This window comes from Carlito syrichta, unplaced genomic scaffold, assembly GCF_000164805.1.
Source record: "Carlito syrichta isolate Samal-C Ts95f unplaced genomic scaffold, Tarsius_syrichta-2.0.1 Scaffold301813, whole genome shotgun sequence".
Lineage (NCBI taxonomy): Eukaryota > Metazoa > Chordata > Mammalia > Primates > Tarsiidae > Carlito > Carlito syrichta.
The window spans coordinates 222,975-237,903 of record NW_007245909.1 but is presented as its reverse complement, the minus strand read 5'-3'; the positions used below and the strand labels follow the sequence as shown (position 1 = coordinate 237,903).

The following is a 14,929-nucleotide window of genomic DNA, read 5'->3' as shown; positions in this document are numbered from 1 at the left end:
CCACTCACCTCAGCCTCCCAAAGGCATGGGATTACAGGCTGAGCCACCAAGCCCGGCCTTAACTAGGTATTTTTAAGCATCTATGCATGACAGAAATTTTTGGCCTCAATTACATTAATATTTTTTAATGATTTCTACTCTTGTATAGATCTTTTAAAGTCATTTATTCTATATTTTTTTCTTACTTAGAGTTAGGATATTTGAAAAGTTTTTATTCTGTTGACTACCTTTAAAGCTATAACTTTTGGGCCAAGTGCAGTTGCTTATGCCTGTGATTTGGGTGCTTTGGGAGGTTAAAGCGGAAAGATTGCTTGAGGCCAGGAATTCAAGACCAGGCTGGGCAATGTAGTGAGACCCCCATCTCTACAAAAATCAAACAAACAAGCAAAACTATAATTTTTACTTAACCCCCTTATTCTTTCATTTTTTGTCTCTTCTGTTCTTTTATTTTTTAGACTGTGTGTACTGACTTCTTTTGAGCAGTGACAAAATTAGTATGTTTCTACTTCTTCCTCCCCATTTTGATTTTAAGTTTCTTTTCTATCTTTATGTATGCATACATGGACATGTATATTTACTTATTTCTTACGAAGCTTGTAATCTTTGTATGGTATGTTTAGTTTGGGTTATAAAAGTGTACATACACTGCCTCTCTCCCAGGTAATTAAAATCATCTTTTTATAGGTGGTATTTTGCAATGATTTCTGTGTCTGGAGTCTTCTCAGTCACGTTCTCTGTGATATTTGCCTATGTAGCTGATGTCACTCAAGAACACGAGCGAAGTACTGCTTATGGATGGGTAAGATAATATTTTTTTAACCAGAACAATAACAGTCTATTAAAAATTCACTGGAAAGTAAGATTTAAACTAAGTGGCAAATATCGATTTATATAAAAGGAAAAATAAAGCAAATGAAATAAAAAAGGTCTCATACAAAAACTTAAAAATAGCATGACAGAAATTGCTAGTAATTTATTCTCTAGTTTTAGGGTTGGATGATTGGCAGGAATTATATTAGTTGTCAGTTGCAAAGTTTAAAAAAAAACTAGTTTGATTTGTTTTTTGTATCAGATCTCTTTAGGAACCTTAGTCTATAAGTACTTAGAGCAGAGGTCTGTGTATATCTCATTTGAATTGGAGAGATGCTAAAACCTGTGTGATGTTGATTCCTTGTTGCTCTCTTGGTGGTTGTGGTACTGTAGATGAATGACTGTGTTTATTCAGCAAATACATTGTTGCCGAATACAACAAAAGTTACAGGAGACTGTTGTTAATTCCATATCGGACAGTTTTTCTGATTTCCTCAGGCACAAGAGTGGTGCTGTGGTCAGGTAGGAGGAGAGAGGCCCGTTAGAAGATGGCAGCTGCAGCATTTGGGTCCGAGTGTCCGTTCTCTGCCAGTCACCGTCAGGTGGTGCAGGGGGCAAAGCGCTCGTGGGCAGTGTTCTGTGGGACGGAGAGGTGCGCTTTGTAGTCTTCTCCCCGCTTTCTCTGTGTTTGAAAGTGTTCACAATAAGAAGGTGGAAGAAGAAAGCCGATCTGGCTGGGTTGTGCGGAATAGGTTGGGAGGGGCTCAAGTGCCAGAAACCCAGGTTTTTTCTTTCCTTTCCCTGGGTCTTACTTGTTCTTTCAAACCCCACTTTCTGGAATAGAGTAATTAGTCGCTCATTGCCGACTTGCTGAATGAATAATTTCATGAATCAGTGATGGACATGTAAGTAAGTTGCTGCTGTTACATAAAACACAGTTTTTACTTTGTTGACTTTAGACATCAGTAGTTTGGAAACTTCTCTTTCAACCCACTTCCCCTCTGACTACTACGGCTCTCTCAGATTCTTCCTTCTTCTTGTCACCCCTTGAATGTCCCCCTCGTGCCACACCCTAAATGCGGCATCTCCAGAGGGCAGTGGAGGAGGACTCAGGGAGAAGTTGTAGGAAGTCAGTCAGGATTTCAAACCACCCTGGATTTGCCATGGACCCAGGATCTTGACCAGTGATGACCTTGACCTTTGCCCCTGTACCCCAGATGTTAAGGAGACAGAATTAAAAGAAAAAAATAATAATAAAAGCATGCAGCCTACCTATCTTACATATACGGGAAAATATATTGCAAACTAATTATAGGGTGTGTCAGTCAACTGTTAAGGAGCATTTTGAGACCCATTAAAGAACAATATATGAAATATATGCACCTTCCTTACTGAAACGTCAGTAAACCAAGAAAGTGGTCATCGTTTCAGGGCTGCAGCAGGAGTTTGTTGTAGTGAAATCATCCTGTAGATTTATTCCCCAGAGTCATACTGAGTGTTAAGTGAAAGCGGGGCTTAGATAAAAACACAGGCTAAGCAAGTAGGCTACTTCAGGTTTTAAGAAGGACATATTTTACACAGAGTTTCATGGGGACATAGACCCCTTAACCCTGGGGATGCTGCAGCAAGGCTCCCATTGCACGTGAGGAGAGGTCAGGAGCACCCCCATAGCTTCTGCATGCCACTGTGGTTTACAATGTAATTGTGTGGTTGCCTTTATCTTCTCATATAAGGTGGGAAAGCTTGGGGCTAGAGCTTTTTCATCTTCATCTGGTACATAGTAGGTACTCAATAGTAAATATTCAGTGAATATTGAATGAAGGAATCCTGTTCCTCAAGTTGGAATTCTTTGCATTTTTTTCCCCTCCAGAAATGGTTTGGTTTGATTTTGGGGCTTTTATTGTATTTTTAGTATAATATTAATTTCACATATACTGTATTTTTATATTCATTTGGGGGATGATAGATGAAAAAAGAATATCATTGGCTTACCACCAATCATGACAGGTGATGATTTTTGTGGTTTCTAATAAAACCCATTAGAAGTTTAAATAGTAGCCAGGCTCGGTGGCCCAGCCTGTAATCCCGCGCCTTTAGGAGGCTGAGGTGAGTGGATTGCCTGAGCCTGCGGGTTTGAGACCTGCCTGGGCAGCGAGACCTCATCTGTACAATAAATCAAAAAATCAGCTGGGCGTGGTAGCACATGCCTGTAATCCAGCTACTCGGAAGGCTGAGGCAGAAGGATCGCCTGAGCCCAGCAGGTCGAGGCTGCGGTGGCCGGGAGCGGCCACTGCACTCCAGTCTGGGTGACAGAGTGAGACTCCAACTCAAAAAAAAAAAGAAGTTTAAATATTTAACTTACAGATATGCTTTTGATACTCAGTCTGGTTGTAATTTGGAATTGGCCCATTAAGCTTCTGAACATCAAGATTGCATTCTAAAATAAAGTGAGCATTTCACATGCTTGGAACACAGTGAAAAAAGAGGCTTACTGTGACCTCAGGTTGCAGATGTGCTCAGCTGCCTCTAGAGTCTCTGTACTGGACAACAGTCAGGTAGTGACAGAATCCACAGCCCTTTTGTCCAAAAGCTTCAACCACCACCTCATGAAATTCTTTTTTTTTTTTGCTATAGTTTTTTTTTTCTTTTTCTGAGAATATCAGCGTTTTTTTTCCCCTCTTCAGTGCTGTTGAAATGGCCACCAAACAAGAAAATGCTGAAAACAGTGCATTGCTTTTGAAAGATGAAATCAAGAACAGTCCTTGAGTAATTTGTAGATTTTATCAGCCCCTCAGGGATTTTTTTTCTGTACCTTTCTCACATCCCCATTCTCTAATCAAAGATCAAAGAGTGAATGTCTTACTGTGGGGATTTTTTTTTTTTTTACAATTTTTGTTTCTAATAATAATATTTTTTACTCTTGTAGCTCTGCAGGGTAGTTCCATTAGTTAAAGTTTATGAACAAATTCTTAAAACGCAGTGACTTTGATTCTTAGAATTTGTATTCAACACATTCCTTTTGTCTTGCTTAAAGCCAGAGAAAGATGGCTGCAGGTGTGCACCTGTGGAGCCCTGGATGCGTGTATGCTTCCCCACAGGTGTGCACCTGCAGCAGGTAGGGCCCTGGATGAACGTCTGCTTTCTTGCAGGTCTCAGCCACCTTCGCGGCTAGTCTGGTCAGCAGCCCGGCCATTGGAGCATACCTTTCTGCCAATTACGGAGATAGCCTTGTTGTGCTGGTGGCCACAGTGGTGGCTCTGCTGGACATATGCTTCATCTTAATTGCTGTTCCAGAATCTCTACCTGAGAAAATGAGACCAGTTTCCTGGGGAGCTCAGATTTCTTGGAAACAAGCAGATCCTTTTGCGGTAAATAAAAACATGAAAATACTTACTTTTCTAAATGTCTTTCTAACCCATAAAAGAATATAGGATGTGCAGCCTCAAGAATCCCAGCAGTTGTTAATCTCCTTTCTCCAGCAAAAATAGTTAAAACTTAATTGCAAGTAAGGGATTAAGGTTGTCTGTGCACATAAAAATACATCTAATTCTATGTGTTTCTAATTCATAGTTGAGTCAAGCTTGTCATAAGGGAAGAGAGAAAAAATGTCCACATAACTCCTGGTAGGAAGGAGGTTTCTTTTTGTATGGTTGTTTTCATCCTTTTTAAACAAAATAAATGAAAATCTTCACTTAGGGTGGCCATTTTCATTCATTTTAACTTAAAAAGGATAAAATACTTTGGTCTGGCTAAAGGAGTTATTTTGACCAGAAACTTTTAACTTGTATTTTGCAGATGAATAGATTTTCTATAATCTTTTCTTTTTGGCATGGGAAGGTGGTGTGTCACACTAACAAATAGAAAAAATATCCTTCACCTTCCCTCTACCTTCTCTGTTTTGAAATTGTTCTTGGAAAAAATATATACAGACAAAAATGAACCAAAGTTGTGATTTTTGCATTCTGTTCCCCAAGTTTATCTTTTAGGAAAAATACATATAGTCAGAAAACTAACAGAAATTCTTTTCATTTTTAGAATGCCCCCCCCTCGGGGTATGACCTGGAGACCCTGCCTACTCTGCTTACATTACAGGGTCAGACAGCAAAAGCAATACTTAGAGAAGGAAGCCAGGAGTGGATCTGGGAGCCAACCTCTTAGGGTTCCCACCTACCTTCTTGTCTTGTAGTGATCAAGTTCTCCACTGGGAAGTGGAACTACTGTGGCTCACTTCTCGAGGCAGTTGTGAGGATGACAGTTGATGTGTGTGAAGTAACTCATCTAGTGTCTGGTCTTTAGGAAGGTCCCCATAGACATGCAAGACTTTTGTTTCGATTATATAAAAGATATTATGGTATGATGACCTAGAAGTCTGCAGCACTTTTCCCTCCTTTTCATTCTATTCAGCAGTGCTATGTATTTAAGAAGGATTCTTCAGCAAAGCTGTAACATTCAAGAAGTTCTTACAGTTTTGACCCCATGGCTGCAGCGTACTTATTTGTCTACCATGTTTGTAGGCAATTGAATGTTACTATTTTGAAGAATAGAGTGAATTTATATGTAATGAAAACCCTGTACTGAATATGGCTTTACAGAAGTTATGTTATGAATCAAGAGAAAGCAGCAATTTTCTTAAAAGGTTCTACAGGAATGTATTTTCAGGGTCTGTTCACAGAAAGTTCAGGAACCGTTTAGAGATGTGAACCAGTGTTGTTCACAAAGATGAGCAAATATATATACATAAAATATATAATATTTAAAATACATGCCTCCGAAATTAGGACTTGTATTTTCCACAGAGAGATGGTGATGGATTTTATATTAAGACTTACCTCTTTTTACTTGACTTCTCTTATCCCTCTTAATGATCAAAATAGTAAAATTAATATCCTAAAACATTGGTGCTGTTAGTGTTTATTGGCTTTTTATATATTTTCTTTCTGTGTATTCTCAGTCATTGAAGAAAGTTGGAAAAGATTCTACCGTCTTATTAATCTGCATCACTGTATTTCTCTCATACCTTCCTGAAGCTGGACAGTATTCAAGTTTTTTTCTCTATCTCAGGCAGGTGAGTAATGAGTGCCTAGTAACTTCTGAACACAAGGAAAATCTAAGATTGAGCTCTGTCTAAAGATATTTTGGGAAAACCACTCTAGAGGAAAAAATATGTGAATTTGCTTTTATAAACAGGACATCTTTAATGCGGTGACTATTTCAAATATAGTAAGATACTGTGAACAGTTTTTTCTTGAGTATTCAGTGAGAATTAGCAGATACATAATTTATTATAATCTTTTTGTGTTTTCTAAATACTATTTTTAGAGCACTTTTAGGTTCACACTAAAACTGAAAGTGAGGCGCAGAGATTTCTTATTGCCGTCTGCCTCCATGGTTGCATAACTTCCTCCACTGTCATCATCCCTACCAGGGCAGTACATTGTTAGCAACTGATAAACCTACATCAACAGGTTGTTATCACACCGTCTGCAGGTGACATTAGGTTCACACTTGGTGTTGTACGTTCTGCAGTTGGGACAGATAGCAATGACATGACATGATGATATGTATCCATCGTTAGTTACGGTGTCATGCAGTTTGTTTTCATTGTCCTTTAAATCCCTTGTGCTCCACCTATTCATCCCTCCCTCCACCCCTGGCCCCTGGCAACCACCGATCACTTTGCTATTTCCATAGTTTGCCTTTTCCATGCAGTAAGTAGCCTTTTTAGATTGGCTTCTTTCACTTACCAATATGCATTTGAGGTTCCTTCATGTCTTTTGTGACTTAATAGTTTGTTTTTTTTCCCCAGCAGTTGTTTGGATGTGCCATAGTTTATTTACTCATCCACCCACTGTGGGCCACCTTGCTTGCTTCCAGGTTTTGGCAATTATGAATAAAGTTGCTATTGCACCCATGTATTATAATGTTTTAAATTTTCGATAACATCTGTTAAATTTCACAGAGAGGTGAAGCTTATTTCAGACATGCCCTGATATGGTATGATTGAAGACTGCATGTTGAGCAGCCATCTTCAGTAGGCCACAGCTCAACTGCTGCTGTAGACTTTTCAAGGTGGCTCACAAGCAATAATCACAATCTTCCTACTCCTTTGATATTTTTTCCGTTTAAAAATGTATACCCTGTTTTGTCCCCCCAAATAGGTAATTGACTTATGGCGAATTAAATCTCAGAACTTCCCATTTATAGTTGTTCTTCAGGTCTCTGGGGTTGCTCAGACCTAAGCTGCCTTTCCATTGTATACTACCCTGGTCTTTTACTGACATCAAAGGAAGGGAGGCCTTTTCCTAAGGAATTACTCCACTTTGACAGAGCAGGCCTCCTCTCTAGATAAATTCCCTCCTTTTTTTTTTTTTTTTTGAGTTGAAGTCTTACACTGTCGCCCAGGCTAGAGTGCAGTGGCATGCTCCCGGTCACTGCAGCCTTGACCTGCTGGGCGATGGCAATCCTTCCACCTCAGCCTTCCAAGTAGCCGAAACTACAGGCATGCACTACCATGCCCAGCTAATTTTTTTTATTTATTGTAGAGATGAGGTCTCACCATGTTGCCCAGGCTGGTCTTGAGCCTGTGGGCTCAGGCAATTCTCTCACCTTGGCCTCCCGAAGTGCTGGGATCATAAGCTTGAGCCACCGCACCTGGCCAGTCCCTCCTTTTTAAGAGATATTTAAAAATGAAATTTGTTAACTTCTCCATTCTTATAGTTTTCCTGTGAGTATGAGACAATATTTTATATGGTGGCATAAAAATAAAACTTTTTAAAGAATTTCTACTTCTGTTTTGCTCATTTTTTCTGGGTGGGTGCTGGAAATTTGAATAGTGGTGAGATAATATGTGTTTAATGTAGAGAATTATACATGAATCTAGAATTTATGCATTAAATTACATATGCATTTAATATAGAAGATAATGTAGGAAAATGAGACAGTCCAAGGAAGAAAAACAATCACATCTCTACACAGATAATAAACTATGACTACTTTATTCTTCCAGCTTTTTTCCCTACATGTACACATATATCACCATCACCACCAATTACAACAAATCAGAGTCATTCCATATTTATATTTGTGCTCACTTTTAAGAGCAGTGAACACACATTTTAATTAAAATTGAATTTGATATTTGAAAATAATAGAATTGATAATGTATCCAGAATATACATAGAACTCTTAAAATAAAAGACTCAGTAATATCTTATGATAACAATAAAAGACAACCCAATAGAAACAGTAGGCAAAGGATTTTGAATAGATTATTTTTTCAAGGAAGATATACAAAAGGCTTATCAATAAGCACATGAAAAGATGAACAACATTATTAGCCATCAAGGAAATGCAAATCAAACTGAGATACCACTTCACACACACTGGAATGACTATAATCAAAAAGACCAGGGGTTTGGTGTGGTGGCTCCCAGCTATAAATCCCAGCACTTTGGGATGCTGAGGCAAAGGGATCTTTTGAGCCCAGATGTTTGAGGCTACAGTGAACTATTGCACTCCAGCCTGGGTGACAGAGCAAGACCCTGTTTTTTTTTGGTTTTGTTTTTTTTCAAAAAGACAAGAATATGGAGAAATGGGAACCCTCATACGTGCTGGTGGGAATGTAGAATGGTGCAGCCACTGTGAAAGAGTCTGGTAGGGCCTCAAAATGTCCGACATAGTTGCCATGTGACTCAGCATATCTATTCCTAGGTACATACCTATGAGAAATGCAAATACATCAAACACAGAAACTTGTACACAAATCATGATTCACAGTGGCCAAAAAGGAGAAGCAACCCAGACGTCTATCAGCTAATGAATGGATTAACAAATATGCTATATCCATACAATAGAATGTTATTTTATTGTTCAGCAGTAAAAAGCAATGAAGTAATGATATATGCTACAACATGGGTGATCCTTGAAAACATTACGCTCAGTGAAAGAAGTCAGTCACAAAAACTGCCTGTTGTATGCATTCACTTATATGAAATGCCCAGAATAGGCAAATCAATAGGTAGCAAACAGACTAGTGGTTAGGAAACAGGTTGGCTGGGGAAGTGGAACTCCTAATGGGTGCCATGTTTCTGTGAGGAGTGATGAAAATCTAAAGTTGATGGTGGTGATAGTGGTTGCCCAACTCTGGGTATACTGAAACCATTGACTTGACTCTTATAATGGGTGAATTGTATGGTTTTAATAAAAATGGTCGAATATATATTGTATATGTGTATTATATATACTTACATTTATAGGTTTATAAATATAGCTGTGAAATAGTCCCTAAATAAAACTACTTATTCAGGTTCCAGTTTTTAAAATTGCACTTGGTTAGTGATGAAATATCGTTAATGTCAGCAGCACTGGATTGGGAGCCAGAGGTTCTGACTGTAGCTTTTTCATTACCTAGTAATGCCTGGAAGCAAGTCACTCATTTGTGAAATGAGAAGAGTGTATGACATAATTTTTTCTGAATTTTATAGAATTTCGATAGAAGGCAAAATGATTTAAATTTTTAAAGACTTGACTTTTAAAACTTCAAAGCTTCAGGCATTCCAGTGATGCTGGTTAAGTCAGAGGCTTAGAAATCAGTGCTGGGTTACTTTGGCTGTTCATCAGCCTCCTCATGGGAGCTTTTTAAAACATGTCTGTGCCTGGATCATGCCCCTAGAGAGTCTTATTTAATTCTGCTTCAGTGGGTTGCAGCATCTCATTGCTCCTCTCCCCTCCCCTTGCTTTCCTTCCTTCTGTCTCCTCCTTTTCCTTTCTCTTTTGCCCACATGCTTTTAATGTGCAGCCAGAGTTGAGAGTCACTGGCTTTGCTCATGAGCAGTACTGTATTGGCAGCTTCAAAAGTCGATCATTTTCTTTCATATTCTTTCTATTACTTGATATCACTGTATTTGTCAGTTTGTGGTTTGGGGATGAAAAGGGAATATACAACAATAGGGAGACATAAAATAGAAAATATTATCTAAAAATATTCACAATGTAAGTTGTGCCTGCTTATAATGATTTCTTATATCAGATTTAGGTGTTAATTACTGGTTAAATAGGTTCAGGTTTCAGCACTGCCTTAATTTGCCACTGGTTTTATGAACTTTCCTCAACTGTTTTATCCTGTTGTTTTAATGGAACATAATATTTATTATTAACTAATTTTATAACATCTATATTGCTAAAGTGTTTTCTTTCTGTTTTCATAGGTCATAGGCTTTGGATCTGTTAAAATTGCAGCATTCATAGCTATGGTAGGAATTCTGTCAATTGTGGCTCAGGTGAGTGTCATTTTACCTATACTTTTTTTTACAAAAACAAACATTTTTATTCTCATAACCATAGTATTCACAGGAAGCCACAAATAAAAGTACAGGGAGATAGTCTCTGAACTGGTACCTCAGTCCCTCACCCCTTGTCATGGTAACATCTTGTACAACTATAGCATAATATTAAGTCCAGGAAACTGATGTCCACAGAGCCATTCCTTCTTAGATAGAATGTTGGATTATGGTTTAGGAGGAATTTAATACAACTTTCAATACTTTTTAGAATATTTGTTATAATCTCTGCTGGGTCAAATCTTTTATTTGCTTTTACAGCAACCAAAATTGCAAATAATTTTAATCTATCTCTAGAAGTTGCAAAATTAGCCAGGAGAATGTTTCAGTGTTACTTTAATGTTGAAAAGTAAGCAGAACTGGTAATCAGTAACACTTCAACCCCCTGCTGTCTCCAGGACTGAAGAAACATGAATCAGATCTTTTGAATATATGCAAGGAATAAAGAGCATTAATTGTTTATAAATGTAACGCCACAGAAAGCGGGGCATATGTCTCTTAAATTAATTCACTGTTGTGCTTAGGCACACTCACTGTATCACATGGGACTGTCTCCAGGCTGTTTCCCTGAAGTGGCTCCTAGGCCAAGCGAGCATGCTTCTGTCTCTCTAGAAGTGAGAAGGTGAGAAACTGCTTCACCCAAATGCTAGAATTTACAAGGCTCATGGGAATACATCAAGGCAAAGGCCTTTTTTGTTTTTGTTTTTGTTAAACTGTGTTAGCACATTTAAATTATGTTAAACTTTGAAATTGATCGTGATTTTGATTTGTTTTTCACACTAACTCTAGTTAGTAGGTAGGTTAGTTGTCTTTTTTATCCAGTTCCTTTTCAGACTATCATAGTTGGTTATATTCGGAGTATGTATTTGTCTAAATGAAATTATATCAGTTCCAATTTGTAAAACTATCAACCTCCAGCGGCATCCCACATATTCTGTAAATGTTCAGCAGGAATTTGCTATTCACAGATGGTTAAGTGATTAGCATTTCTGCAGAGACTGAGACATGTCCCTTTCAATTATGATAGCTGGTGAAAGGCTGTGATAACCTTTCGGGAAGTATCAGCAGAATACCAGACAGGCTGGCTTCTCAGGAAGAAGGCTGAAGACCCCCGGCCCCAGGCCAGGCTGGGAGCCCTTGAGACTGCACCCCGTGGAGATATATCAGTATTTCCCAGACTTTAAGGTTGCAGGTTAGGCAGTGTGCCCTTACAGGTCCCTGGTCATCAGGAGTGGGCTTCACTCACAAGAGTGAAATTCTGTGTGTTGGCATGACTTCTCAGGGTTGTCTCCTTTACTTTGCAGACGGTCTTTCTTAGCATCTTGATGAGATCATTAGGGAATAAGAATACTGTCCTCCTTGGCTTGGGCTTCCAGATGCTCCAGTTAGCCTGGTATGGTTTTGGATCTCAGGCCTGGTAAGCCTCACCCTTAAATTCTCATGAACTACCAGACAGATGCATCTTACGGGAACTTGAGCTGTTCAGTGTGAGGAGGAAGAGGCAAGGGTTGGTTTAGTGGTTTGGTGTACTCAACATTGCAAAAACCATCAGGCTTTAATTTGGGGAAATATGGAGCTAGATAACTCAAGATTATTTGTGAAGATTGCCTTCATGTCAGTGGGCTTTCACTGAATTGCTGCTTGATTGAATGTGTGTCACTTTTCCCCAGTCCCCAAATAAAGTTTTATGTCTGCTTTTTAAACACATTTGTAAATTTTTAGGGACATCAAATATAGTCAAAAACAAAATAAGATGAGGAAAAATGACTGATTATGGCAAGCTTCACTGATATCATTAACGGAGCGACCTTAGGACAATAATATAATCTTTACAAATAAAGCATTAGAATTAGATGAACACTAAGATTTCTTCCAAAACCATGTGTATCCTGCAGCAGTTATTACTGCTAGCATATTAGATTCCCATAAACAGGAAGGCATGTCAAAATGAGCCCTATGGAATATTAAGCAATTGAAAGAGTCCTTAGTACTGTTTTGTTATGTGACAAGTTTCCCCTGTGCCTGGTCACTAAATGTGAGTGCTTTCTCCATTTTAGACCTTAGAGCTGGCCCTCACTTTGGACACATAAATGGAAGACATAACTTAGAGAAACTTAAGAACTTAAGACATAACTTAAGAAGTACTTTACTGGCTAGTGTTTAGATTGGGGAATGAATACATGTGCCCATTCTGAATTTCATTTGAACTACTTGCTCTTTCTTTCTCTGTAACTTTTTTACCAGATTAACTTGGTTGATTCTTCTTCTTTTTGATTTTCGTCCTTTGGTTTAGTAGCTGATTCAGTAGCTGATTCAGTTGAACTTGATCAGTGTTAACAAAGTTTTTCTTTTTCAGTAAGGACTCTCTCTAAGGAAGCCTGGCCAAGCGGGTTGCAAACCCAGTTGGGGCCTCACTTTACTCACACTCACACTTCGTACTGATACACAACTAAAGCCTCTTTTATTGAGAAAAGGACAAAGGTCTAAAGGAAGCAGGCTCTGTCTTTTCAGTTTGTGGCACACTGTGCTCTGTTGAAGGATAGCAAACAGTATAGCTTAAGGGCAGTGTGAAAGCGAACCTTTGAGAAGTACAAAGAAAAAGTGAAAAGTTGGTGGGGGAAATGTGGTATTATATTATAGAAACAAAAGAATACCCCTTATGAACTTCATTGAACTTATAGGGAAATGAGAGAAGAAAATATTTTGGAAGAAGTAAAATGAAGAAACAAAATTTCCTGGACCTTCTATTCCTATCCCAGCCTATCAAGTGATTAGTTTTAATGGCATGATGTGTAATTTTGTAGTTCTAAAAAAATGCATTTTTATTTATTTTTATTTTTTATTCTTTTGAGTCAGAGTCTCACTCTGTTACCTAGGCTGGAGTGCAGTGGCACACTCATGGCCACCACAGCCTCTACCTACGGGGCTCAGGCGATTGATCCACCTCAGCCTTCCAAGTAGCTGGAATCACAGGCAAGTGCCACCATGCCTGGCTAATTTTTTTATTTATTGTAGAGACAAGGTCTCGCCATGTTGCTCAAGCTGGTCTTGAATCCTGAGGTCAGCCAATCCTCTTGCCTCCGCCTCCCAGGGTGCTGGGATTACAGACTTGAGCCACTGTGCCTGGCAAAAAACGCGTTTTTAAAGAGGGAAAAAAATAAAACTTAAGAGGAGTAGACAAGGCATTTGTACTTTGGGTTCCTGATTGCATTCTGAATAATGAGCTCCCTGAGACTGGCTTGCTGCTCACCGAAGTCTGTCCTTTCGTTGCAGGATGATGTGGGCAGCAGGGACTGTGGCAGCCATGTCCAGCATCACGTTTCCGGCCATCAGTGCCCTTGTCTCTCGGAATGCTGAGTCAGATCAGCAAGGTTAGGCCGCTGCCCCTCACTGTTGCCCCCCTTCAGCTAACACCTCCCTGCTAGAAGCATAAGAAGCTCAGCCCTTACCACCACGTCAATAGCAGACGCCAAAAGCTATGTGATCCCTTCGCAAGGTCATACCTATTAGCTTTGCCAAATAGGAAAATTCTGTTTTCCTCCTCGCTTTTATCTTATATTTTAAAAACCTGGACTTAGTTCAAATTACTAAGAATTAGAAATGGAAATACCCATTTTCATGTTTCAGTTTTGACACCTCTTTTGTCCATTACTGTTGAAATTAACCTGACTATAATAACATTTTTAACAGATGTCTATCAAATAAGAAAAGACCCTTTAGCTGTGAGTTGTTTATTTAATCACTTTATTCATTAAAATTTCATTTAAAATAACTCAAAGTCCATGAACTTAAGTGGTTCTTTGGAGTATAAAGAAAAGGTAAATCTGTGTGGTTGTTGATAATTGGTGACAGAGAGAGGAAACTAAAAATAAGACTGCTATGTGGAGAATAGCCTTCCCCATCTAGATTCTTATCCTTCCTGTGCCTCTGCTTCTCTTTCAGACAGTTCCTACTTACTAAACTTAATACTTTTTTCCTCAATCTCCTAATGGCTCACCTTACTTTGATCTGGAAGTAGAGAATTTTAAAGAGAAAAACTTTGTAATGCTTAAGAGCCTTTTAAAGTTTTTCAGTAAAAAGCTAGATTGGAAAAGATGGTTTCTTCATTGCACCTATCTTTCCATATCAGCCTACTTATTCTATCCATTTTAAAATATAGTCACATGAAGACCACAAATTCACTGTGTCACCTCTGACTACAGCAACTCAGCTGGCTGTATGTCCTCAGGGAGGTGTTGTGTCTGGGAAGATGTGAACCATCCGTGGAGGACTGTCACTGTCCTGTCGTTTGGGGCGTGAGTTTCCTTTGGCTGTGCTTGTGCTTATGCGTTTCAGTACAGGTATTTCTAAACGTTGACGTTTAAAGCTTTTGGAACATACTGTCTTAGGCTGAGTTGTTTCTTACCTTTTTTTTCTTCTTTTTGAGTCAGGGTCTCTCACTCTGTTGCCCAGGCTGGAGTACAGTGGTACATGATCACAGTGATCACAGCTCATGGCACCCTCTTCCTCCTGGGCTCTGGTGATCCTTTCACCTCAGTAACTCGAATAGCCAGGGCTACAAGTGTGTGCAACCATGCCTGGCTAATTTTTTGATTTTTTTTTTTTTTTTTAGAGATGAATTTTTGCTATGTTGTCCAGGCTGGTTTCAAGCTCCTGGGCTCAAGTAATCCATCTGCTTCGGCCTCCGAAATTGCTAGGATTACAGGCATGAGAGCTACTGCTCCCAGCCCTTATCTTATCATTTTTGATATACAGAAACATTTATTTGATATGACTCAAGC

General features: G+C 38.9%; 1 protein-coding gene across 3 annotated transcripts in view; it reads left to right on the top strand.

Annotated features, from left to right (window-relative positions):
* The window catches only part of MFSD14B (major facilitator superfamily domain containing 14B), a 55,612-nt gene that overhangs the window by 36,971 nt on the left and 3,712 nt on the right, over positions 1-14,929 (top strand). For all 3 annotated transcript variants that reach the window (XM_021711017.1, XM_008055290.1, XM_021711016.1), the window contains exons 4-9: positions 685-799; positions 3,960-4,178; positions 5,762-5,875; positions 10,017-10,088; positions 11,453-11,565; positions 13,422-13,519. In XM_021711017.1, the coding sequence (XP_021566692.1) occupies positions 685-799; positions 3,960-4,178; positions 5,762-5,875; positions 10,017-10,088; positions 11,453-11,565; positions 13,422-13,519 (731 nt within the window). The remainder of the gene's footprint in view (positions 1-684; positions 800-3,959; positions 4,179-5,761; positions 5,876-10,016; positions 10,089-11,452; positions 11,566-13,421; positions 13,520-14,929) is intronic.